At 45.9% G+C, this 25,026-nt stretch overlaps 1 protein-coding gene across 12 annotated transcripts in view; it reads right to left on the reverse strand.

Annotated features, from left to right (window-relative positions):
- camk2b2 (calcium/calmodulin dependent protein kinase II beta 2) overlaps positions 1 to 25,026 on the reverse strand; it is a 66,091-nt gene that overhangs the window by 30,098 nt on the left and 10,967 nt on the right. For 4 of the 12 annotated variants that reach the window (XM_036976939.2, XM_090234012.1, XM_036976943.2 and 1 more), the window contains exons 3-13: positions 24,909 to 24,968; positions 24,682 to 24,736; positions 21,674 to 21,739; positions 20,690 to 20,762; positions 18,153 to 18,255; positions 15,012 to 15,095; positions 14,779 to 14,873; positions 14,556 to 14,678; positions 14,393 to 14,476; positions 2,186 to 2,228; positions 1,452 to 1,523 (exon numbers count right to left, since the gene is read on the reverse strand). In XM_036976939.2, the coding sequence (XP_036832834.1) occupies positions 1,452 to 1,523; positions 2,186 to 2,228; positions 14,393 to 14,476; positions 14,556 to 14,678; positions 14,779 to 14,873; positions 15,012 to 15,095; positions 18,153 to 18,255; positions 20,690 to 20,762; positions 21,674 to 21,739; positions 24,682 to 24,736; positions 24,909 to 24,968 (858 nt within the window). Of the gene's footprint in view, positions 1 to 1,451; positions 1,524 to 2,179; positions 2,229 to 14,392; positions 14,477 to 14,555; positions 14,679 to 14,778; positions 14,874 to 15,011; positions 15,096 to 18,152; positions 18,256 to 20,689; positions 20,763 to 21,673; positions 21,740 to 24,681; positions 24,737 to 24,908; positions 24,969 to 25,026 lie in introns of all 12 variants that reach the window. The other 8 variants (XM_036976937.2, XM_036976944.2, XM_036976942.2 and 5 more) reach the window with 2 other exon arrangements.

The raw sequence follows: 25,026 nt of genomic DNA on the forward strand, positions 1-25,026 counted from the left end.
GAACACACTGAAACGCCAAACTCTAAACAGTGCCAACACACCCACTAAAGCTCATACACACACAAACTACTGTAAACCCCTACAAACGAGCACACTAAAACATTTAGAATCGCACACACACACACATTCTCACTGAGACAACAGTGATCTACTTTGTACTGTAACTATCTCTCATAACCCCCCCACACACACACACACACAAGCACACACATTCATACACACACATGCACAAAAACCTCTATCCAACTGACACTCATTAACCCTGAACCTGAACCACTGCCCAAAGCAAGGGATCAGCACAGTCCATCAGGGATAGCACACACACGCACGCACACACACACATACACACACACACAGGGGATTAGAGGTGAAAGTGTAGTGGAATATGAAATGGAGAAGCAGGTGTATAATAATGGTTTTGTTCATCTCTGCGGCAGGTGGGATTCATTCAGATTAACATTAGGGGATTCCTCACCAGGAAAATAATACAGGAATATAATTCAGTAAGGAGAGCCATGTAAATGATGATACACAAACACTTTACATTACAATATAAACTGATCATCAATCAATCAATCAATCAATCAAATTTATTTTATATAGCCCTTCGTACATCAGCTGATATCTCAAAGTGCTGTACAGAAACCCAGCCTAAAACCCCAAACAGCAAGCAATGCAGGTCATAAACACACACACTCATAAATGCTTGCAGGAAGGTTTATGAATCTTTCTGTATTAATAACCAGAGGCGGGGGGGGGGGGGGGGGGAAGAGAGAGAGAGAGAGAGAGAGAGAGAGAGAGAGAGAGAGAGAGAGAGAGAGAGAGAGAGACAGACAGACAGACAGACAGACAGACAGACATAGATAGAGTGAGAGAGTGAGCAAGTGAGCGAGATAGAGAGGTGAGAACACAGGAAGCTCTGGTGCTGACACTGATTAATCACCATAGCAACACATAACTTTTGAGTGGGAGGAGAATCCTCAGCTTTGGCCTGGAAGAGTCTGAACACAGAAAGAACTATCTCTTTATCTCTCCACAGCTTGTATCTCACACACATCAAAGACACCTCACACACACCTCACATACTGCTCATGAGGGACAAAACACAGGCAGAAAATGTTAAACAAAAAAGGACTCCAGCCCAAAGATACAAAAGACAAAAGCATGTTAGAGAGAGGGAGGGAGGGAGGGAGGGAGGGTAGATAGACACGCCATGTATGCTGCTTCATTCATTAAAGGGGGGAGAGGAGGATAAATAGAGCAGAGAGGGAAAGAGGGAGGGAGGGAGGGAGGGAGGATAGAGAGGTGGTGCAGGAGAGGAAGGACAAAAGGAGTGCAAAAGGGAAGGATGAGGAAGGAAGTGCGAGGGAGAGGAGATAAGAAGAAGAGAGGAGAGACAGTATAATTGTGTAACAGGAGGAGGTATAGAAGCGAGGGATGGAAGAAGATACCTTGCTCCACTATCCCAGCAGCAGTTGCAGGAACAGTAGTGATTGACGCAGGAGATGTAGACTGTCTACCGACTGACACAGAGAGAGCGAGAGAGAGAGAGAGAGAGAGAGAGAGAGAAAGACAGAGAGCAAGTGAAAGCAAAGGACAGAAAAGGGGAAGGAGTGAGGGAAGAGAAGAGAGGAGAGTGTCAGCGTGTCAGTGTGAAGAGTATGCCAGATTGAAGTCATATTACCCAAGTCCCAGTTAAGTTTCATCAAAGTGAGTCAAGGGCAAAAACATTTCAACATAAAACAAATCTATGTGATGATGTTGAATCAGTGTAAAAAGTAATCAACGTCAGGGAATTTCATATTTTTTTCACCATCTTTTAACCTAAATCCAATGACATGGTGACATCTGTTTCTCTCTCACCCCTCTTACCTTGGTCGGCAGACACTGTGTTCGTCCAGAGGAACAGGGACATGTTATGAACCATGCAGCTTACCATTGTAATCAAACTTAGTCCTTCATAATGGGAGACTAAAGTCTTCACCCGATCAGTTTGTGATAATGACAACATCTCATGACATTTTTTTTTTGTGCTTGTGGAGAGCGAGAGAAAGAGAGCAAGTGCATGTGTCTCTGTGTGTGTGTGTGTGCGTGTGTGTTTGTGTGCACACGTGGTTGTCTGTGGCGTGCATGCATGCGTGTGTGTGCATGCGTGTAAGTGTTTATGTATGACACACACATTTACCAGAGAAATTCCTCGTCACCAGCATTGCAGTTAGGACGGCTCCCTATGGACAGAAGAGAGAGAGAGAGTATTGAATTGAGAGAGGACTATTACAGACCCTTTCCATTCACCAGGAAGACCACTTATAACCCACTCATACTATTATAGTTAAAGATTTTATCAATGAACATTAAAGAGATTCTTCGGTACTTTTGCATACTTTTTAGCCAGTAGTTCTCAAAGTAATCCCCACTAGCCAAAAGTGGTCCCCGACAATGTGCAGTTATGTGCACCACGCCACTGCTCTCTCTTACTCTGCTGTGTGTATCTTGCTAGCTTTTTATTTATTTGTATTTATTTAACTAGCTAGCTGTTAAAATGGTGAGAAGCTGAAGCCCATTGCCTGAAACTCGAATTGCTAGGGGGCTGGCCCACTAGGGATGGGGGTCTGAAATAATTGTACTATTCGAATAGTGCCATGAAGTTTTGTTGGATATCCTAGCTAGGCTAATTGTAGCTAGTTAGGCTAATTGTAGAGAGCTAGGCTAATTGTAACTAGCTAGGCTGATTGTAGCTAGCTAGGCTGATTGTGCTTAACTAGGCTAATTGTAGCTACTTAGGCTAATTGTAGCGAGCTAGGCTAATTGTAACTAGCTAGGCTAATTGTGGCTACATTCTGCACTTTCTCTCCAATCCCATTCAGAGAAAACAACAGCATGCATACCTGTTGGTTGCTCGTTGTAGCCTACTCCTTCTCATTTTGCAAACTGTTAATTCTGTAATTTTAATGCATTTTGTATTGCATTAGATTAAATCTCACTCCACTCGCTACACATTGAGCCTCTTTGCCGCTTTAATTGGCCAACATTAACAATAAGCAACCGTGCACGTCATATAAACTACATTGAAAAGTTTGTTGTGTTATTAAATTAATAATTTCAAATGACGTGGTATTTCCTTGTATGTAACAACGTCACATGGATATTTTTACTTTATTTAAAAAAAGCTTTTTTAATATTAATAGGCTTGTAATATATATTTTTCATTACAAAAACTATTCAAATCCTAATGTGAGTTCTAATATTTTAATAACTGTGCACATCCCTATGGCCCATGTGTGGGTAAATGTAGGGAAAATGGCACCACACAGCATCCAGAAAACAGTTGATTTCAAACTTGGAATTTTGTGGCTAATTTAAGTTATATTATGCATGTATGAACTACACATTAACACATCCAGCCCAAGGCGGGAGGTTTAAAGAATACTTAGTAGAAGTTCCGTAACATGTCTTTAACCAACTAAGAGCATGTGTGATCACGGTAGAATATCCGTAACATGTATTTAACCAGCTAAGAGCATGTGTGATCACGGTAGAAGTTCCGTAACATGTCTTTAACCAACTAAGAGCATGTGTGATCACGGTAGAAGTTCCGTAACATGTCTTTAACCAACTAAGAGCATGTGTGATCACGGTAGAAGATCCGTAACATGTCTTTAACTAACTAAGAGCATGTGTGATCATGGTAGAAGATCCGTAACATGTCTTTAACCAACTAAGAGCATGTGTGATCACGGTAGAAGATCCGTAACATGTCTTTAACTAACTAAGAGCATGTGTGATCACGTGGACACCATACAATAAGAATGGCTAGCCTGTGTACACACATACACTAACAGGCTGTGTTTCTTGTGTGTGTGTTCCTTCCTTTCCAGATGCAGCAGTATTATCGATCCACTCCTCATGACATATAGCCTTGGTCTCAAACACACACTCCCCGCCTTCCAAATGGCAACCTATTCCCTATATAGTACGTACACTACGGACCCTATAGACCCTGGGAAAAAGTAGTGCACTATATAGGGAATATGGCACCATTTATTCCCAGTGTAACATACATGAACCAGTCTGTTCCAGCTCATCTAAACATACTAGCAGAATCCATATGTCTGGCCATATCATCCAGACATCATCCTCTATGAATAGAGAAAGGCACCAATCCATCTATCATGGCATGGGAGATATGGAGGGAGAGAGAGATGGAGGGGAGGGAGAGAGAGAGAGAGATAGAGAGGAGGGAGAGAGAGATGGATGGGAGGGAGAGAGAGATAGGGAGGAGGGAGAGAGAGATAGAGAGGAGGGAGAGAGAGATGGATGGGAGGGAGAGAGAGATAGAGAGGAGGGAGAGATATGAATGGGAGGGAGGGAGGGAGAGAGAGAGAGATGGAGGGGAGTGAGAGAGAGAGCAAGGGAGGGGAGGGAGAGAGAGAGCGAGAGAGGAGGGAGAGAGCGAGAGAGGAGAGAGAGAGAGAGAGAGAGGAGGGAGAGAGAGATAGGTGGAAGGGAGGGAGAGAGATATGGAGGCGAGGGAGAGAGCGATGGAGGGGAGGGAGAGAGAGATAGAGAGGAGGGAGCGATGGAGGGGAGGGAGAGAGAGAGAGATAGAGAGGAGGGAGAGAGAGAGAGAGAGAGATAGAGAGGAGGGACAGAGAGATAGAGAGGAGGGGGAGAGAGAGAGAGAGAGGAGGGAGAGAGAGATGGAGAGGAGGGAGAGAGAGATGTAGGGGAGGGAGAGAGAGATGGAGGGGAAGGAGAGAGAGATATGGAGGCGAGGGAGAGAGGGGGGGTGAAGGGAGGAGAGAGAGATATTGAGGGGAGGGAGAGAGAGGGAGAAGGGAGGAGACAGGGAGATAGAGGGGAGAGAGAGATGTAGGGGGGTGAGAGAGAGAGAGAGAGCTACAGATAGAGGGAGAGAGAGATAGAGAGGAGGGAGAGAGAGATGTAGGGGGGTGAGAGAGACAGAGAGAGAGAGAGCTACAGAGAAAGAGAGAGAGAGAGAGAGAGAGAGAGAAAGAGAGAGAGAGAGAGAGAAAGAAAGAGAGAGAGAGAGAGAGAGAGAGAGAGAGCTACAGAAAGAGAGAGAGAGAGAGAGAGAGAGTAACAGAGAAAGAGAGAGAGAGAGAGAGAGAGAGAGAGAGCTACAGAGAAAGAGAGAGAGAGAGAGAGAGAGCTACAGAGAAAGAGAGAGAGAGAGAGAGAGTGCTACAGAGAAAGAGAGAGAGAGAGAGCTACAGAGAAAGAGAGAGAGAGAGAGAGAGAGCTATAGAGCTATAGAGAGACAGAGGTCATGAGCAGATAAGCTCCTGCATTTTTCAGCATGTTCTTTAAAAGGATAGATTTCGAGTTAGATAAAGTTAGATTTTTTGGTAGGGACATTACAGGATTCCACCCTCCACAACATAACCTTCACTCCAAATCAAAACTCAAAACCTACAACCTGATGTTGGACGGAATTACCTAGAAGGCTTACAACTACCAAAAAATATTATTATTATTGTTCCCTTTTTGCTGACTGTTATGAAATTGGGAACATAAGCAACCTTATCGTCCACGCAGGCCATCCCCTGGCATTCCACAGTGCTATATCATATATCATGAGTTACCGATGGGTGGAAACTCATGATACTAGACAACGAGGACTCTGAGTCAGCTAATATAAATCTCTAGAAGTCTGGAACAGTATTGGTACAGGGAAACCGCAAATAGTTTCAGCTGGACTTTCACCTAATCAAAGAAATAGCTCAGTAGGAGAAGCTCTCCGTTGAGAAAGATACCCCCACCCCGAGCGGGTCAGACCAGCCCTCTTCATTACATAAACCCACAGATGAGCAACCCCAAGTGGAAAGTCAACCTCCCATCACAGAGTACTATTCCCTCATTGAAATAAGGGATAAATTCACCCAGCTGGAGGTAAGGCAAGTGGAGCTGGAACAGCAGGTGATACACTCCAGTCAGCACAGACCCAGACAACAGTCCAGCACAACAACACCCCCTTAACCAGACCCAGACAACAGTCCAGCACAACAACAACCCCTTAACCAGACCCAGACAACAGTCCACCACAACAACACCCCCTTAACCAGACCCAGACAACAGTCCAGCACAACAACAACCCCTTAACCAGACCCAGACAACAGTCCACCACAACAACAACCCCTTAACCAGACCCAGACAACAGTCCACCACAACAACAACCCCTTAACCAGACCCAGACAACAGTCCAGCACAACAACAACCCCTTAACCAGACCCAGACAACAGTCCAGCACAACAACAACCCCTTAACCAGACCCAGACAACAGTCCAGCACAACAACAACCCCTTAACCAGACCCAGACAACAGTCCACCACAACAACAACCCCTTAACCAGACCCAGACAACAGTCCACCACAACAACAACCCCTTAACCAGACCCAGACAACAGTCCAGCACAACAACAACCCCTTAACCAGACCCAGACAACAGTCCACCACAACAACAACCCCTTAACCAGACCCAGACAACAGTCCACCACAACAACAACCCCTTAACCAGACCCAGACAACAGTCCAGCACAACAACAACCCCTTAACCAGACCCAGACAACAGTCCACCCCAACAACAACCCCTTAACCAGACCCAGACAACAGTCCAGCACAACAACAACCCCTTAACCAGACCCAGACAACAGTCCACCACAACAACAACCCCTTAACCAGACCCAGACAACAGTCCAGCACAACAACAACCCCTTAACCAGACCCAGACAACAGTCCACCACAACAACAACCCCTTAACCAGACCCAGACAACAGTCCAGCACAACAACAACCCCTTAACCAGACCCAGACAACAGTCCACCACAACAACAACCCCTTAACCAGACCCAGACAACAGTCCACCACAACAACAACCCCTTAACCAGACCCAGAAAACAGTCCACCACAACAACAACCCCTTAACCAGACCCAGACAACAGTCCAGCACAACAACAACCCCTTAACCAGACCCAGACAACAGTCCACCACAACAACAACCCCTTAACCAGACCCAGACAACAGTCCACCACAACAACAACCCCTTAACCAGACCCAGACAACAGTCCAGCACAACAACAACCCCTTAACCAGACCCAGACAACAGTCCACCACAACAACAACCCCTTAACCAGACCCAGACAACAGTCCAGCACAACAACAACCCCTTAACCAGACCCAGACAACAGTCCAGAACAACAACAACCCCTTAACCAGACCCAGACAACAGTCCAGCACAACAACAATCCCTTAACCAGACCCAGACAACCATCCAGCACAACAACAACCCCTTAACCAGACCCAGACAACAGTCCAGCACAACAACAACCCCTTAACCAGAGCCAGACAACAGTCCAGCACAACAACAACCCCTTAACCAGACCCAGACAACAGTCCAGCACAACAACAACCCCTTAACCAGACCCAGACAACAGTCCACCACAACAACAACCCCTTAACCAGACCCAGACAACAGTCCACCACAACAACCCCTTAACCAGACCCAGACAACAGTCCAGCACAACAACAACCCCTTAACCAGACCCAGACAACAGTCCACCACAACAACAACCCCTTAACCAGACCCAGACAACAGTCCAGCACAACAACAACCCCTTAACCAGACCCAGACAACAGTCCAGCACAACAACAACCCCTTAACCAGACCCAGACAACAGTCCAGCACAACAACAACCCCTTAACCAGACCCAGACAACAGTCCACCACAACAACAACCCCTTAACCAGACCCAGACAACAGTCCAGCACAACAACAACCCCTTAACCAGACCCAGACAACAGTCCAGCACAACAACAACCCCTTAACCAGACCCAGACAACAGTCCAGCACAACAACAACCCCTTAACCAGACCCAGACAACAGTCCACCACAACAACAACCCCTTAACCAGACCCAGACAACAGTCCAGCACAACAACAACCCCTTAACCAGACCCAGACAACAGTCCACCACAACAACAACCCCTTAACCAGACCCAGACAACAGTCCAGCACAACAACAACCCCTTAACCAGACCCAGACAACAGTCCACCACAACAACAACCCCTTAACCAGACCCAGACAACAGTCCACCACAACAACAACCCCTTAACCAGACCCAGAAAACAGTCCACCACAACAACAACCCCTTAACCAGACCCAGACAACAGTCCAGCACAACAACAACCCCTTAACCAGACCCAGACAACAGTCCACCACAACAACAACCCCTTAACCAGACCCAGACAACAGTCCACCACAACAACAACCCCTTAACCAGAGCCAGACAACAGTCCAGCACAACAACAACCCCTTAACCAGACCCAGACAACAGTCCACCACAACAACAACCCCTTAACCAGACCCAGACAACAGTCCAGCACAACAACCACCCCTTAACCAGACCCAGACAACAGTCCAGCACAACAACAACCCCTTAACCAGACCCAGACAACAGTCCAGCACAACAACAACCCCTTAACTAGACCCAGACAACAGTCCACCACAACAACAACCCCTTAACCAGACCCAGACAACAGTCCACCACAACAACAACCCCTTAACCAGACCCAGACAACAGTCCAGCACAACAACAACCCCTTAACCAGACCCAGACAACAGTCCAGCACAACAACAACCCCTTAACCAGACCCAGACAACAGTCCACCACAACAACAACCCCTTAACCAGACCCAGACAACAGTCCAGCACAACAACAACCCCTTAACCAGACCCAGACAACAGTCCACCACAACAACAACCCCTTAACCAGACCCAGACAACAGTCCAGCACAACAACAACCCCTTAACCAGACCCAGACAACAGTCCAGCACAACAACAACCCCTTAACCAGACCCAGACAACAGTCCAGCACAACAACAACCCCTTAACCAGACCCAGACAACAGTCCACCACAACAACAACCCCTTAACCAGACCCAGACAACAGTCCAGCACAACAACAACCCCTTAACCAGACCCAGACAACAGTCCACCACAACAACAACCCCTTAACCAGACCCAGACAACAGTCCAGCACAACAACAACCCCTTAACCAGACCCAGACAACAGTCCACCACAACAACAACCCCTTAACCAGACCCAGACAACAGTCCACCACAACAACAACCCCTTAACCAGACCCAGAAAACAGTCCACCACAACAACAACCCCTTAACCAGACCCAGACAACAGTCCAGCACAACAACAACCCCTTAACCAGACCCAGACAACAGTCCACCACAACAACAACCCCTTAACCAGACCCAGACAACAGTCCACCACAACAACAACCCCTTAACCAGAGCCAGACAACAGTCCAGCACAACAACAACCCCTTAACCAGACCCAGACAACAGTCCACCACAACAACAACCCCTTAACCAGACCCAGACAACAGTCCAGCACAACAACCACCCCTTAACCAGACCCAGACAACAGTCCAGCACAACAACAACCCCTTAACCAGACCCAGACAACAGTCCAGCACAACAACAACCCCTTAACTAGACCCAGACAACAGTCCACCACAACAACAACCCCTTAACCAGACCCAGACAACAGTCCACCACAACAACAACCCCTTAACCAGACCCAGACAACAGTCCAGCACAACAACAACCCCTTAACCAGACCCAGACAACAGTCCAGCACAACAACAACCCCTTAACCAGACCCAGACAACAGTCCACCACAACAACAACCCCTTAACCAGACCCAGACAACAGTCCAGCACAACAACAACCCCTTAACCAGACCCAGACAACAGTCCACCACAACAACAACCCCTTAACCAGACCCAGACAACAGTCCAGCACAACAACAACCCCTTAACCAGACCCAGACAACAGTCCAGCACAACAACAAACCCTTAACCAGACCCAGACAACAGTCCACCACAACAACAACCCCTTAACCAGACCCAGACAACAGTCCAGCACAACAACAACCCCTTAACCAGACCCAGACAACAGTCCAGCACAACAACAACCCCTTAACCAGACCCAGACAACAGTCCAGTCCAGCACAACAACAACCCCTTAACCAGACCCAGACAACAGTCCACCACAACAACAACCCCTTAACCAGACCCAGACAACAGTCCACCACAACAACAACCCCTTAACCAGACCCAGACAACAGTCCAGCACAACAACAACCCCTTAACCAGACCCAGACAACAGTCCAGCACAACAACAACCCCTTAACCAGACCCAGACAACAGTCCACCACAACAACAACCCCTTAACCAGACCCAGACAACAGTCCAGCACAACAACAACCCCTTAACCAGACCCAGACAACAGTCCACCACAACAACAACCCCTTAACCAGACAACAGTCCAGCACAACAACAACCCCTTAACCAGACCCAGACAACAGTCCACCACAACAACAACCCCTTAACCAGACCCAGACAACAGTCCACCACAACAACAACCCCTTAACCAGACCCAGACAACAGTCCAGACCCAGAGTGCTGGAGGTGGAGAGGGACATATCTGCACTCTGGACTGTAGTGAGACAACATCTACAGGAGAAAGAGCAGGAGAACAGAGCACTAGAGGAGAGGATCAGACTGCTGGAGGAGAGGGTTAGGGGGTGGCGTGTGACAGAGAACAACCCATTAGATAGGTGGCCACCCCCGCAGACAAGCCAGCAGAACAGCCCACCTCAGCTCCCGACAAAAGTTGCGACATCACAGCAGAACAGTCCACCCCAGACCCCGACAAAAGTTGCGACACCACAGCAGAACAGTCCACCCCAGACCCTGACCACGTTGACATCACAGCAGAACAGTCCACCCCAGACCCTGACCACGTTGACATCACAGCAGAACAGTCCACCCCAGACCCTGACCACGTTGACATCACAGCAGAACAGTCCACCCCAGACCCTGACCACGTTGACATCACAGCAGAACAATCCACCCTAGACCCTGACCACGTTGACATCACAGCAGAACAGTCCACCCCAGACCCTGACCACGTTGACATCACAGCAGAACAATCCCAAGCCCAGAGGATCCCACCCCCTCTGAGCAACCCCCGTCAGCCACCCTGATAGCCCTCCTGACAACCCACCCCCCACACACACACCCACTGAGGACAAACACAAGACACAGATTGTATTCCTTATGGACTCAAACAGGAAATATATACAAGAAAAAAAACTTTTTCCCAAACACAGGGTGTCTAAACTCTGGTGTCCAAACACACAGCGCACCCCAGACCTTCTGTCTGAGGACTAACTAGGGTCACCCAGCCACATAATAATACACACAGGCACATACAACCTGAGAGCACAGCAGGAAAGGCACAGCACTCAAGTGAGTGATTGAAAAAGCTTATTCTACTATCTCCACCCTGCTACCACAAAAAGATTTCCACCCTGCTACCATACAGCGGGTAAACGCAAGTATTTCCAGTGACTGTGCCTCAAACCCATTGTTTTCTTGGTCCTCCACTCCACCCTGGACTTGAACAGCTTTTACGACCAGGTCCACCTATACAAGGCAGCAGTGCACAGACCCTAAAGAACATCGCTCACAAACGCAGCCCCAGTACGCAAGTATAAACACCACGGGACCATACAGCCGTCATACCGCTCAGGAAGGAGGCGCGTTCTGTCTCCTAGAGATGAACATACTTTGGTGCGAAAAGTGCAAATCAATCCCAGAACAACAACAAAGGACCTTGTGAAGATGCTGGAGGAAACAGGTACAAAAGTATCTAAATCCACAGTAAAACGAGTCCTATATCGACATAACCTGAAGGCCGCTCAGCAAGGAAGAAGCCACTGCTCCAAAACTGCCATAAAAAAGCCAGACTACGGTTTACAACTGCACATGGGGACAAAGATCATACTTTTTGGAGAAATGTCCTCTGGTCTGATGAAACAAAAATAGAACTGTTTGGCCACAATGACCATCATCATGTTTGGAGGAAAAAGGGGGAGGCTTGCAAGCTGAAGGACACCATCCCAAACGTGGAGCACAGGGGTGGCAGCATCATGTTGTGGGGTGCTTTGCTGCAGGGGGGACTGGTGCACTTCACAAAATAGATGGCATCATGAGGTAGGAAAATTATGTGAATATATTGAAGCAACATCTCAAGACATCAGTCAGGAAGTTAAAGCTTGGTCGCAAATGGGTCTTCCAAATGGACAATGACCCCAAGCATATTTCCAAAGTTGTAGCAAAATGGCTTAAGGACAACAAAGTCAAGGTATTGGAGTGGCCATCACAAAGCCCTGACCTCAATCCTATAGAATATTTGTGGGCAGAACTGAAAAAGCGTGTGCGAGCAAGGAAGCCTACAAACCTGACTCAGTTATTCCAGCTCTGTCAGGAGGAATGGGCCAAAATGCACCCAACTTACTGTGGGAAGCTTGTGGAAGGCTACCCGAAACATTTGATCCAAGTTAAACAATTGAAAGGCAATGCTACCAAATACTAATTGAGTGCATGTAAACTTCTGACCCACAGGGAATGTGATGAAAGAAATACAAGCTGAAATAAATAATTCTCTCTTCTATTATTCTGACATTCCACAAAAGTGGTAAACCTAACTGACCTAAGACAGGGAATTATTACTAGGATTACATGTCAGAAATTGTGAAAAACTGAGTTTAAATGTATTTGGCTAAGGTGTATGTGTATGTATGTATGTATGCTAAGGTGTATAGAGTTCAGTGTGTCAAATCGTCAAGTCTCTATGGGGGTGCCACAGGGTTCAATTCTCGGGCCGACTCTCTTTTCTGTATACATCAATGATGTTGCTCTTGCTGCTGGTGATTCTCTGATCCACCTCTACGCAGACGACACCATTCTGTATACTTCTGGTCCCTCCTTGGACACTGTGTTAACTAACCTCCAGACGAGCTTCAATGCCATACAACTCTCCTACTGTGGCCTCCAACTGCTCTTAAACGCAAGTAAAACTAAATGCATGCTTTTCAATCGAGCACTGCCCGCACCTGCTCGCCCGTCCAGCATCACCACTCTGGACGGCTCTGACTTAGAATACGTGGACAACTACAAATACCTGGGTGTCCAGACTCACATTAAGCATCTCCAATCCCAAATTAAATCTAGAATCGGTTTCCTATATCGCAACAAAGCATCCTTCACTCATGCTGCCAAACATACCCTCGTAAAACTGACCATCCTACCGATCCTCGACTTCGGTGATGTCATCTATAAAATAGCCTCCAATACTCTACTCAACAAACTGGATGCAGTCTATCACAGTGCCATCCGTTTTGTCACCAAAGCCCCATACACTACCCACCATTGCGACCTGTACGCTCTCGTTGGTTGGCCCTCGCTTCATACTCGTCGCCAAACCCACTGGCTACAGGTTATCTACAAGTCTCTGCTAGGTAAAGCCCCGCCTTATCTCAGCTCACTGGTATAGCAGCACCCACTCCTAGCACGCGCTCCAGCAGGTATATCTCACTGGTCACCTCCAAAGCAAATTCCTCCTTTGGTCATCTTTCCTTCCAGTTCTCTGTTGCCTATGACTTGAACGAATTGCAAAAATCTCTGAAGCTGGAGACTCATATCTCCCTCACTAGCTTTAAGCACCAGCTGTCAGAGCAGCTCACAGATCACTGCACCTGTACATAGCCCATCTGTAAACAGCCCATCTATCTACCTACCTCATCCCCATACTGGTATTTATTTATTTTGCTCCTTTGCACCCCAGTATCTCTCTCTACCTGCACATTCATCTTCTGCCGATCTACCATTCCAGTGTTTAATTGCTATATTGTAATTACTTCGCCACCATGGCCTATTTATTTCCTTAACTTACCTCATTTGCACTCACTGTACATAGACTTTTTGTTTTCTTTTGTTCTACTGTATTATTGACTGTATGTTTTGTTTATTCCATGTGTAACTCTGTGTTGTTGTATGTGTCGAATTGCTACGCTTTATCTTGTGTCGCACTCCATTGCTTCATCTTGGCCAGGTCGCATTTGTAAATGAGAACTTGTTCTCAACTAGTCTACCTGGTTAAATAAAGGTGAAATAAAATAAATAAATAAATGTAAACTTCCGACTTCAACTGTATATAATATGACATTTGAAATGTCTTTATTATTTTGGAACATCTGTGAGTGTAATGTTTACTGCTGATTTTATTGTTTATTTCACTTTGTATATTATCTACTTCACTTGCTTTGGCAATGTTAACAAATGTTTCCTATACCAATAAAGTGCCTTAAATTGAATTGACGCGAGAGAAGAGAGAGACAGAGACAGAGGGAAGGGTGAGTGGTAGGTTGCTAGGGTGTTGTGTAGATGTGAGAAGGCTCAGAGATTACTCCAGTATTCATAGTGATTATGAAATCATTAAGAGAGAACAGACCTTGAGTTTCCTCCGGGCGTTGAACTTCTTCAGGCACTCCACTGTCTCCTGTCTGTGCATCATGGACGCCACGGTGGAGCGTTGCTGGAAAGAGAGAAAAAGAGAGACAATGTCAAACAGGGAAACTGAGAGGAAAAGTGTGTGTGTGTGTGTGTGTACTTACGGAGACCCATGGGTGTTTGAGGGACTCCTGGGCAGTGATCCTCTTGGCAGGGTTAATGGTCAACATCTGGTTAATCAGGTTCTTGGCTTCTGGAGTCACTGAGTCCCATTCTGGAGACGGAAACTACACACACATACTCCCTTTTGTCAAACAAATGTGCGTGCGTGTGTGTGTGTTTGTGTTTGTGTTTGTGTGTGTGTGTGTGTGTGTTTGTGTTACTCACGTCATAAGCTCCTGCTTTAATTTGCTGATAGAGTTTGTGTTGGTCCTCATCCCAAAATGGAGGATACCCCACTAGCAGGATGTACAAGATCACACCTACACACACACACACACACACACACACGTTGAGTGGTGAGAGAAGGAGAGGAGATACTGTTGAGAAAGAGAGAGATGGAGAAAGGGACGAGACAGATACATATATAATATAGTGTTACTGTAGTGCTCTATACTCACCACAAGCCCAGATGTCTACAGGTTTACCATAAGCCTCCTTCCTCAGTACCTCTGGAGATAGGTAGCCTGGGGTACCTGCAAAACCTATGTATATGCACATACACACAGTGGTTAAACTGTATGACTTCAGTCGTAGGCCGAGGATGATGTATAACATGATGATGGATGGAGTCCAACACAGTAGACAAAACAATGTGTAGAAACTGATTCCACCGTAGGTATACTATTTTGTTGAAAACTGTAAATATAATTAACAATGGAATTTTAACTCAAATAAATATATGAAACTGAAATGGAAAGCTGAACACGTTAGTCCTGCTGTACAAATTGTTGTTTTTAACAGGTTATTGGCTATTTATGTGTAAGCTAAATAGATTAATGTTTTATTTATTTATTTACATTTGCAATGTAAATCATGCAATCTAACTGACTATGGTGCAATAAATAAAGTAATCTAATTGGATAGATTTTATTTGATCTAATATGACTTATGACAACAAACGAGGGGGTTCCAGGGGTTCTAACACCTGACATTTTGATATCTTAAGCAACCAACAATCAACAGCTAAAACATCAACTTTTCAAGATCTTTTTTTCCAACATCAACAGCAGCAGCAGGATTTATGTCATCAGCAGCAGGATTTACATCATCAGCAGTAGCAGGATTTACATCATCAGCAGTAGCAGGATTTACATCATCATCAGCAGCAGGATTTACATCAGCAGCAGCAGGATTTATATCATCATCAGCAGGATTTATATGATCATCAGCAGCAGGATTTATATCATCAGCAGTAGGATTTATATGATCATCAGCAGCAGGATTTATATCATCATCAGCAGTAGCAGGATTTATATGATCATCAGCAGCAGGATTTACATCAGCAGCAGCAGTATTTATATCATCATCAGCAGTAGCAGGATTTATATCATCGTCAGCAGCAGGATTTACACCATCAGCAGCAGGATTTACATCATCATCAGCAGCAGGATTAACATCATCAGCAGCAGGATTTACATCATCATCATCAGCAGTAGGATTTATATCATCATCAGCAGTAGGATTTATCTCATCAGCAGAAGCAGGATTTATATCTTCAGCAGAAGGATTTATATCATCATCAGCAGTAGGATTTATATCATCGTCAGCAGTAGGATTTATCTCATCAGCAGAAGCAGGATTTATATCATCAGCAGTAGGATTTATATCATCATCAGCAGTAGGATTTATATCCTCGTCAGCAGTAGGATTTATATCATCAGCAGCAGGATTTACATCATCAGCAGCAGTAGGATTTATATCATCAGCAGTAGTATTTATATCATCATCAACAGTAGGATTTATATCATCAGCAGCAGGATTTATATCATCAGGAGTAGCAGGATTTACATCATCAGCAGTAGGATTTACATCATCATCAGCAGTAGGATTTACATCATCAGCAGCAGCAGGATTTATATCATCAGCAGCAGCAGGATTTACATCATCATCAGCAGGATTTATATCATCAGGAGTAGCAGGATTTACATCATCATCAGCAGGATTTATATCATCAGGAGTAGCAGGATTTACATCATCATCAGCAGGATTTATATCATCAGCAGCAGCAGGATTTACATCATCATCAGCAGGATTTATATCATCATCAGGAGTAGGATTTATATAATCAGCAGCAGGATTTATATCATCATCAGCAGCAGCAGGATTTATATCATCATCAATGAGGATTTATATAATCAGCAGTAAGATTTACATCATCATCAGCAGTAGGATATACATCATCAGCAGCAGCAGGATTTATATCATCATCAGCAGTAGGATTTACATCAGCAGCAGCAGGATTTATATCATCACCAGTAGGATTTATATCATCAGGAGTAGCAGGATTTACATCATCATCAGCAGGATTTACATCATCATCAGCAGTAGGATATACATCATCAGCAGCAGCAGGATTTATATCATCAGCAGCAGTAGGATTTACATCATCAGCAGCAGCAGGATTTATATCATCAGCAGCAGTAGGATTTACATCAGCAGCAGCAGGATTTATATCATCACCAGTAGGATTTATATCATCAGCAGTGGGATTTATATCATCAGCAGCAGCAGGATTTACATCATCAGCAGTAGGATTTATATCATCAGCAGCAGCAGGAGCAGGATTTATATCATCAGCAGCAGGATTTATATCATCAGCAGCAGGATTTATATCATCATCAGTAGGATTTATATCATCATCAGTAGGATTTACATCATCATCAGCAGAAGGATGTATATCATCATCAGCAGAAGGATGTATATCATCATCAGCAGAAGGATGTATATCATCATCAGCAGTAGGATTTATATTATCAGCAGCAGAAGGATGTATATCATCATCAGCAGTAGGATGTATATCATCATCAGCAGTAGGATGTATATCATCATCAGCAGTAGGATTTATATTATCAGCAGCAGGATTTACATCATCAGCAGTAGGATTTATATCATCAGCAGTAGGATTTATATCATCATCAGCAGTAGGATTTATATCATCAGCAGTAGGATTTGCATCCTCAGCAGCAGGATTTACATCATCAGCAGCAGGATTTACATCATCAGCAGCAGGATTTGCCTGCAAACCAACGTGGACAGCATAAGAATGTATGCTTCGTCATACATGGCTCCCAGCGTACCCAGAAACCCCAGGGCCTCCCTGTACCTTGGTGATCTTTACCCTGAGGTGACTGACGCGTTTTGTTTTACAATTTCAGTCCTATTAGGGATATACTCCAGGTTGTTAGGGACAAAATCACCTGCCGATCCGCTCAGGTGAACTACGTTAACCCAGCTGGACACGATGAACTTTGAAACCATCCATGGAAGACCAACATGGGGCCTGTGGTCTCAGCGTGACCTCATCTCTGAGGAAGAGTGGGGTAGGAAACACATTTGTCAAGAACCTGGACAAGATCATCTGCAACAAAAGTGTGTACGACACCTTCTCTGCCTTCGGAGACATTGTCTCCAGCAACTGGTTTGTGATGAGAATGGCCAATCTAAAGGCTATGCCTTCGCCCAATACGACACCAAGTGTGTGTATGTGTTTGGGTGTTTATGTGTGTGTATGTATGTGGGTGCGTGAGTGTGTGACGTACCAAACCATGCCTGTTGGTCTCCCTGCACCTCGATGGCCAATCCAAAGTCAGCCAGCTTCACTGCAGCATTCTTACACTTACTGGCCAGCAGGAGGTTCTCTGGCTACATAGGGGACAGATGGGACAAGAAGTCAAACACACACACACATCACTTCTCGTGGGGTGCTGGGCATAAAATCATGTAGTAGTAACACACTTGCACTTACACCCACACCCACACACAGATGGTCCAATCATTAACAGTCATTTATTTTATGTATTTATTAGGAACCAATCTGTCTGTAACAGCTGTGGCACTGCTACTGTGGTTGCCAGTGCTAACAGTGTCACACACACAGACAAGGATCTACTGTAGCAGTGTCACACACACACACACACACAGACAAGGATCTACCGTAGCAGTGTCACACACACACACAGACAAGTATCTACCGTAGCAGTGTCACACACACACACACAAGGATCTACCGTAGCAGTGTCACACACACACACACACACACAGACAAGGATCTACCGTAGCAGTGTCACACAGACAAGGATTTACCGTAGCAGTGTCACACACACACACACACAGAGACAAGGATCTACCGTAGCAGTGTCACACACACACACACACAAGGATCTACCGTAGCAGTGTCTCACACACACACACACATGGATCTACCGTAGCAGTGTCACACACACACACACACACACACACACACACACAAGGATTTACCGTAGCAGTGTCTCACACACACACACACGGATCTACCGTAGCAGTGTCACACACACACACACACACACACACACACACACACAAGGATTTACCGTAGCAGTGTCACACACACACACACACACACATCTACCGTAGCAGTGTCACACACACACACACACACACACGGATCTACCGTAGCAGGGTCACCACTGCAGCATGTGTCGATTATTGAGAGTGATTAATTTGGGCATGCAGGGCAGAGGAGGGAAAGAGGAGGGGAATGTGTGTGTGTGTGTGTGTGTGTGTTGGGCTGATTCAATGAGCTATGGATCATCATTCAACCTCACTATCACCAACACACAGACAATAACTTGTCTGTTTTGCTGCAGTGATGATTACTAAGTAGGTTAGGTTGCTCTGGTGGAAGTTAGGCTGAGAAAGTGGGTGAGAGAGAGGGGGGGGGGGGTGCTGTAGAGGCCACAAACTTTGAAGGTAATCTAATAAACAGTAATGGAAGTTGGCCCTCGGCCATCTACAGCCCCTGTGTTATCTACAGGCCCTGTGTTTTCTACAACCCCTGTGTTTTCTACAACCACTATATTATCTACAGCCCTGTGTTATCTACAGTGTTTCCCCTTAAACTACTCGAGTGTTGCTTTAGCAGTATGCTTAGGGTCATTGTCCTGCTGGAAGGTGAACCTCCATCCCAGTCTCAAATCTCTGAAAGACTGAAACAGGTTTCCCTCAAGAATTTCTCTGTATTTAGCGCCATCCATCATTCCTTCAATTCTGAACAGTTTCCCAGTCCCTGCTGATAAAAAACATCCCCACAGCATGATGCTGCCACCACCATGCTTCACTGTAGGTAATTGGTTGCACCAGATCTTATTTGGGGGCTTCATAGCAAAGGGGGTGAAAACATATGCACGCACCACTTTTCCATTTTTTTGAATTTTTTTGAAACAAGTAATTTTTTTCATTTCACTTCACCAATTTGGACTATTTTGTGTATGTCCAATACATGAAATCCAAATAAAAATCTATTTCAATTACAAGTTGTAATGCAACAAAATAGGAAAAACGCCAAGGGGGGTGAATAGTTTTGAAAGGCACTCTACAACCCCTGTGTTATCTACAGCCCCTGTATTATCTACAGCCCCTGTGTTATCTAACAGCCCATGTTATCTACAGCCCCTGTGTTATCTACAGCCCCTGTGTTATCTAACAGCCCCTGTGTTATCTAACAGCCCCTGTGTTATCTAACAGCCCCTGTGTTATCTAACAGCCCCTGTGTTATCTAACAGCCCCTGTGTTATCTAACAACCCCTGTGTTATCTAACAGCCCCTGTGTTATCTACAACCTGTGTGTTATCTACAGCTCCTTTGTTATCTACAACCCCTGTGTTATCTACAACCCTGTGTTTACAGCCCCTGTGTTAGGTATACTGCAGTATTCCCAGTGTGTGTGTGTGTGTGTGTGTCATGTGAGTTATTGATGAATGTTTAAAATAAAAACCACAGTTTCAGTCACCGTTCTGCTGGTAACTTAATAAACACCCACTAGGGAAATCAATAATTTCACAGACACATGCCGTGTCTTCATCTAATGACAGTTCTGCAAACCTCATCTAGAAGACTTCCCTCTAAAAGTTACTGCTCATAACATTTCAACACTTTTGACACACACTCACACACACGCACGGAAACACTCACACATACGCAAACACTCTCACACAAACACTGTGTTAATCCCAGTAGGACTGTTGTATAATAATGTCAGCACAGACAGCAGATCTATCTCAGAGGGAACAGGTGGAGAGCACACACATAGTTAACTCACCTTGAGATCTCTGTGTACCACGCCCGACTGGTGACAGTGTAACACAGCCTCCAGGATCTGCTGGATGCAGTGACTGTATGACAACACCAGGGGGAGTGGGTTAGTCTGTCAGTGTGCTGCATCTGCGTTTTGTGTGGTGTATTGCAGTGCTCTTAAAATGTGCTAGACAAATTACCTCGAGGGCAATAAAGTATTCTGTCCAATTCTATTTTAGTCCCAAAAGTGCAAAAGTCAAGCTAAATCAAGCGCCCCTCAACTTTCAAGTATTGTGTGTGAACATTGTGTGTTCACAAAACACCTGTCAGAGAGATGATGAAGAGGGAATGCACTGTTCTAGGAGTCAAGCAGCGTAGGAATGAACTGCAGTCTGTCTGTCTGTCTGACAGTCTGTGACAGTCTGGGTCTGTGAAAGAGATGTCTAACTTGGTGACTTTGCCTGTGGTTTTTTTTATATAAAAACTGCATAATAAAAATGAGAACAGGTTCTCTCTCTGACTTTCATTTCTTTCTTTTTTTTAGCATAGGTTGCCATGAGCAACACACTACCAGTCTTGGAGAGACAGAGAGACGGACAGAGGACACATGGAAAGTAGGAAAAAATCAGAACAGACACACAGGGTAGAGCAATGCAGCTAGGATTTACACATGGTGAAATATGTATTCTCTCTCTCTCTCTCTCTCTCTCTCTCTCTCTCTCTCTTTCCCGCCCACACACACACACAACACCTCCACAGTCAAAATCCTGAGGGGCAAGGCTGTGTCGGTCTGTGTGTGTGTGTGCGCGTCTGTGCGTGTCTGTGCAAGCTGAGGAGAAGTGCTCAGTGCAATGAAAATGTATTCTACAAGGTAAACTGAGAGTAACATTGAACAGGAGAAAGAGAGAGAAAGAGAGAGAAAGAGAGAGAAAGAAAAAGAGAGAGAGCATGTGATAGAGAATGGATGGATGGATGGATAAAGAGGGTGTACTGCGTAAAAGGTGTTTACCTGGCATCTGCTTCACTGTAGTACTCTCTGGCCACAATGTCCTCAAACAGCTCTCCACCTGTCACCCTACAACACACAGACACTAGTTAACACACAGCCTAGTTAACATACAGACACTAGCTAACACACAGACACTAGCTAACACACAGGCTAGTTAACATACAGACACTAGCTAACACACAGACACTAGCTAACACACAGACACTAGCTAACACACAGACACTAACTAACACACAGACACTAGCTAACACACAGGTTAGCTAACACACAGACACTAGTTACCACACATACTAGTTAACCCACAGACACTAGCTAACACACAGACACTAGCTAACACACAGGCTAGCTAACACACAGACACTAGTTAACACACAGACACTAGTTTACACACAGACTAGCTAACACACAGACAATAGTTTACACACAGACTAGCTAACACACATACACTAGTTAACACACAGACACTAGTTGACACACAGACACTAGTTGACACACAGACTAGCTAACACACAGACACTAGTTAACACACAGACTGGCTAACACACAGACACTAGTTAACACACACACTCACACAACCACACACACATACAAACACACAAATGCACATACGAACGTACATATACAATCACACAGCGGAGGGGGATGTCCTCGTTAGGGGAAACCCCAGCTCTGCAGGGATCTCTCGGGCTTGGTTGCCATGGAGACAGGTTCCACTGCAGGGGAGTTTGTGTGTGTGTTTGTGTGTGTGTGCATACGTACGTGCGTGTGTGTGTGCGTGCATGTATGTGTGTGCGTATGTGTGCGTATGTGCAAGGCTAAAGATGGAACTGAGCATGTGCAAAGAGGAGGATGGTTATGTAATAGGGAAAAATCTCCTTGGAAACGGGGAGAGGAGAGAAAAAGAAGAGAGGGGGATGATGAGACAACAAGAAGAAGGAGGAAGAGGAGAGGGGGATGATGAGAGAAGGAGAAGGAGGAAGAGGAGAGGGGGAGGATGAGAGAAGGAGGAAGAGGAGAGGGGGAGGATGAGAGAAGAAGAAGGAGGAAGAGGAGAGGGGGATGATGAGAGAATTAGGAAGAGGAAGAGGGGGATGATGAGAGAAGGAGGAAGAGGAGAGGGGGATGATGAGAGAAGGAGGAAGAGGAGAGGGGGGTGATGAGGAAGAGGAGAAGGGGAGGATGAGACAACAAGAAGGAGGAAGAGGAGAGGGGGATGATGAGAGAAGGAGGAAGAGGAGAGGGGGAGGATGAGGAAGAGGAGAGGGGGAGGATGAGACAACAAGAAGAAGGAGGAAGATGAGAGGGGGATGATGAGAGAAGGAGAAGGAGGAAGAGGAGAGGGGGATGATGAGACAACAAGAAGAAGGATGAAGAGGAGAGGGGGAGGATGAGAGAAGAAGAAGGAGGAAGAGGAGGGGGGGAGGATGAGGAAGAGGAGAGGGGGAGGATGAGACAAAAAGAAGAAGAAGGAAGAGGAGAGAGGGAGGATGAGAGAACAAGAAGAAGGAAGAGGAGAGGGGGAGGATGACAGAACAAGAAGAAGGAAGAGGAGAGGGGGAGGATGAGAGAACAAGAAGAAGGAAGAGGAGAGGGGGAGGATGACAGAACAAGAAGAAGGAAGAGGAGAGGGGGAGGATGAGAGAACAAGAAGAAGGAAGAGGAGAGGGGGAGGATGACAGAACAAGAAGAAGGAAGAGGAGAGGGGGAGGATGAGAGAACAAGAAGAAGGAAGAGGAGAGGGGGAGGATGAGAGAACAAGAAGAAGGAAGAGGAGAGGGAGAGGATGACAGAACAAGAAGAAGGAAGAGGAGAGGGGGAGGATGAGAGAACAAGAAGAAGGAAGAGGAGAGGGGGAGGATGACAGAACAAGAAGAAGGAAGAGGAGAGGGGGAGGATGACAGAACAAGAAGAAGGAAGAGGAGAGGGGGAGGATGACAGAACAAGAAGAAGGAAGAGGAGAGGGGGAGGATGAGAGAACAAGAAGAAGGAAGAGGAGAGGGGGAGGATGAGAGAACAAGAAGAAGGAAGAGGAGAGGGGGAGGATGACAGAACAAGAAGAAGGAAGAGGAGAGGGGGAGGATGACAGAACAAGAAGAAGGAAGAGGAGAGGGGGAGGATGAGAGAACAAGAAGAAGGAAGAGGAGAGGGGGAGGATGAGAGAACAAGAAGAAGGAAGAGGAGAGGGGGAGGATGACAGAACAAGAAGAAGGAAGAGGAGAGGGGGAGGATGAGAGAACAAGAAGAAGGAAGAGGAGAGGGGGAGGATGACAGAACAAGAAGAAGGAAGAGGAGAGGGGGAGGATGACAGAACAAGAAGAAGGAAGAGGAGAGGGGGAGGATGAGAGAACAAGAAGAAGGAAGAGGAGAGGGGGAGGATGACAGAACAAGAAGAAGGAAGAGGAGAGGGGGAGGATGAGAGAACAAGAAGAAGGAAGAGGAGAGGGGGAGGATGACAGAACAAGAAGAAGGAAGAGGAGAGGGGGAGGATGAGAGAACAAGAAGAAGGAAGAGGAGAGGGGGAGGATGACAGAACAAGAAGAAGGAAGAGGAGAGGGGGAGGATGACAGAACAAGAAGAAGGAAGAGGAGAGGGGGAGGATGACAGAACAAGAAGAAGGAAGAGGAGAGGGGGAGGATGAGAGAACAAGAAGAAGGAAGAGGAGAGGGGGAGGATGAGAGAACAAGAAGAAGGAAGAGGAGAGGGGGAGGATGACAGAACAAGAAGAAGGAAGAGGAGAGGGGGAGGATGAGAGAACAAGAAGAAGGAAGAGGAGAGGGGGAGGATGACAGAACAAGAAGAAGGAAGAGGAGAGGGGGAGGATGAGAGAAGAGGGCAATAAGAAGGAAGGTGAGAAGAAAAGGCAGGGAAATGGGATGGAAGTAGAAGAGGAAGGATAGAAGAAGAAGGAAGGGATAAAATATATTGAGGGAGGAGAGGAGAGAGGGAGGAGATGAGAGAGGGAGGAGAGAGGGAGGAGAGGAGAGAGGGAGAAGAGCACTGCCACTCACAAGTCAAACAGAAGGTAGTGGAAGCCCTCCTCTGATATGCTGTCATGGAGACGAACTAGAGAGAGAGAGAGAGAGAGAGAGAGAGAGAGAGAGAGAGATAGAGAGAGAGAGAGATAGAGAGAGAGAGAGATAGAGAGATTGGTTGAGAACATCAGCAGAAAACATTCTCATATTCTTCCTGTGCTGCAGCCCCAGCAGCAGAGAGAGAGAGAATTACAGGTACTGACCGATATTGGAGTGTTTGAGCAATCTGCAGATCCTGGCTTCCCTCTCCAGCTTCTGGTGATCTAAGGAGAGAATAAGAAGATATAATATTGATACAATGATATCATAATATGGTACAAT

Source organism: Oncorhynchus mykiss, chromosome 5 (genome assembly GCF_057628025.1).
Source record: "Oncorhynchus mykiss isolate SJ-2025 chromosome 5, ASM5762802v1, whole genome shotgun sequence".
Classification (NCBI taxonomy): domain Eukaryota; kingdom Metazoa; phylum Chordata; class Actinopteri; order Salmoniformes; family Salmonidae; genus Oncorhynchus; species Oncorhynchus mykiss.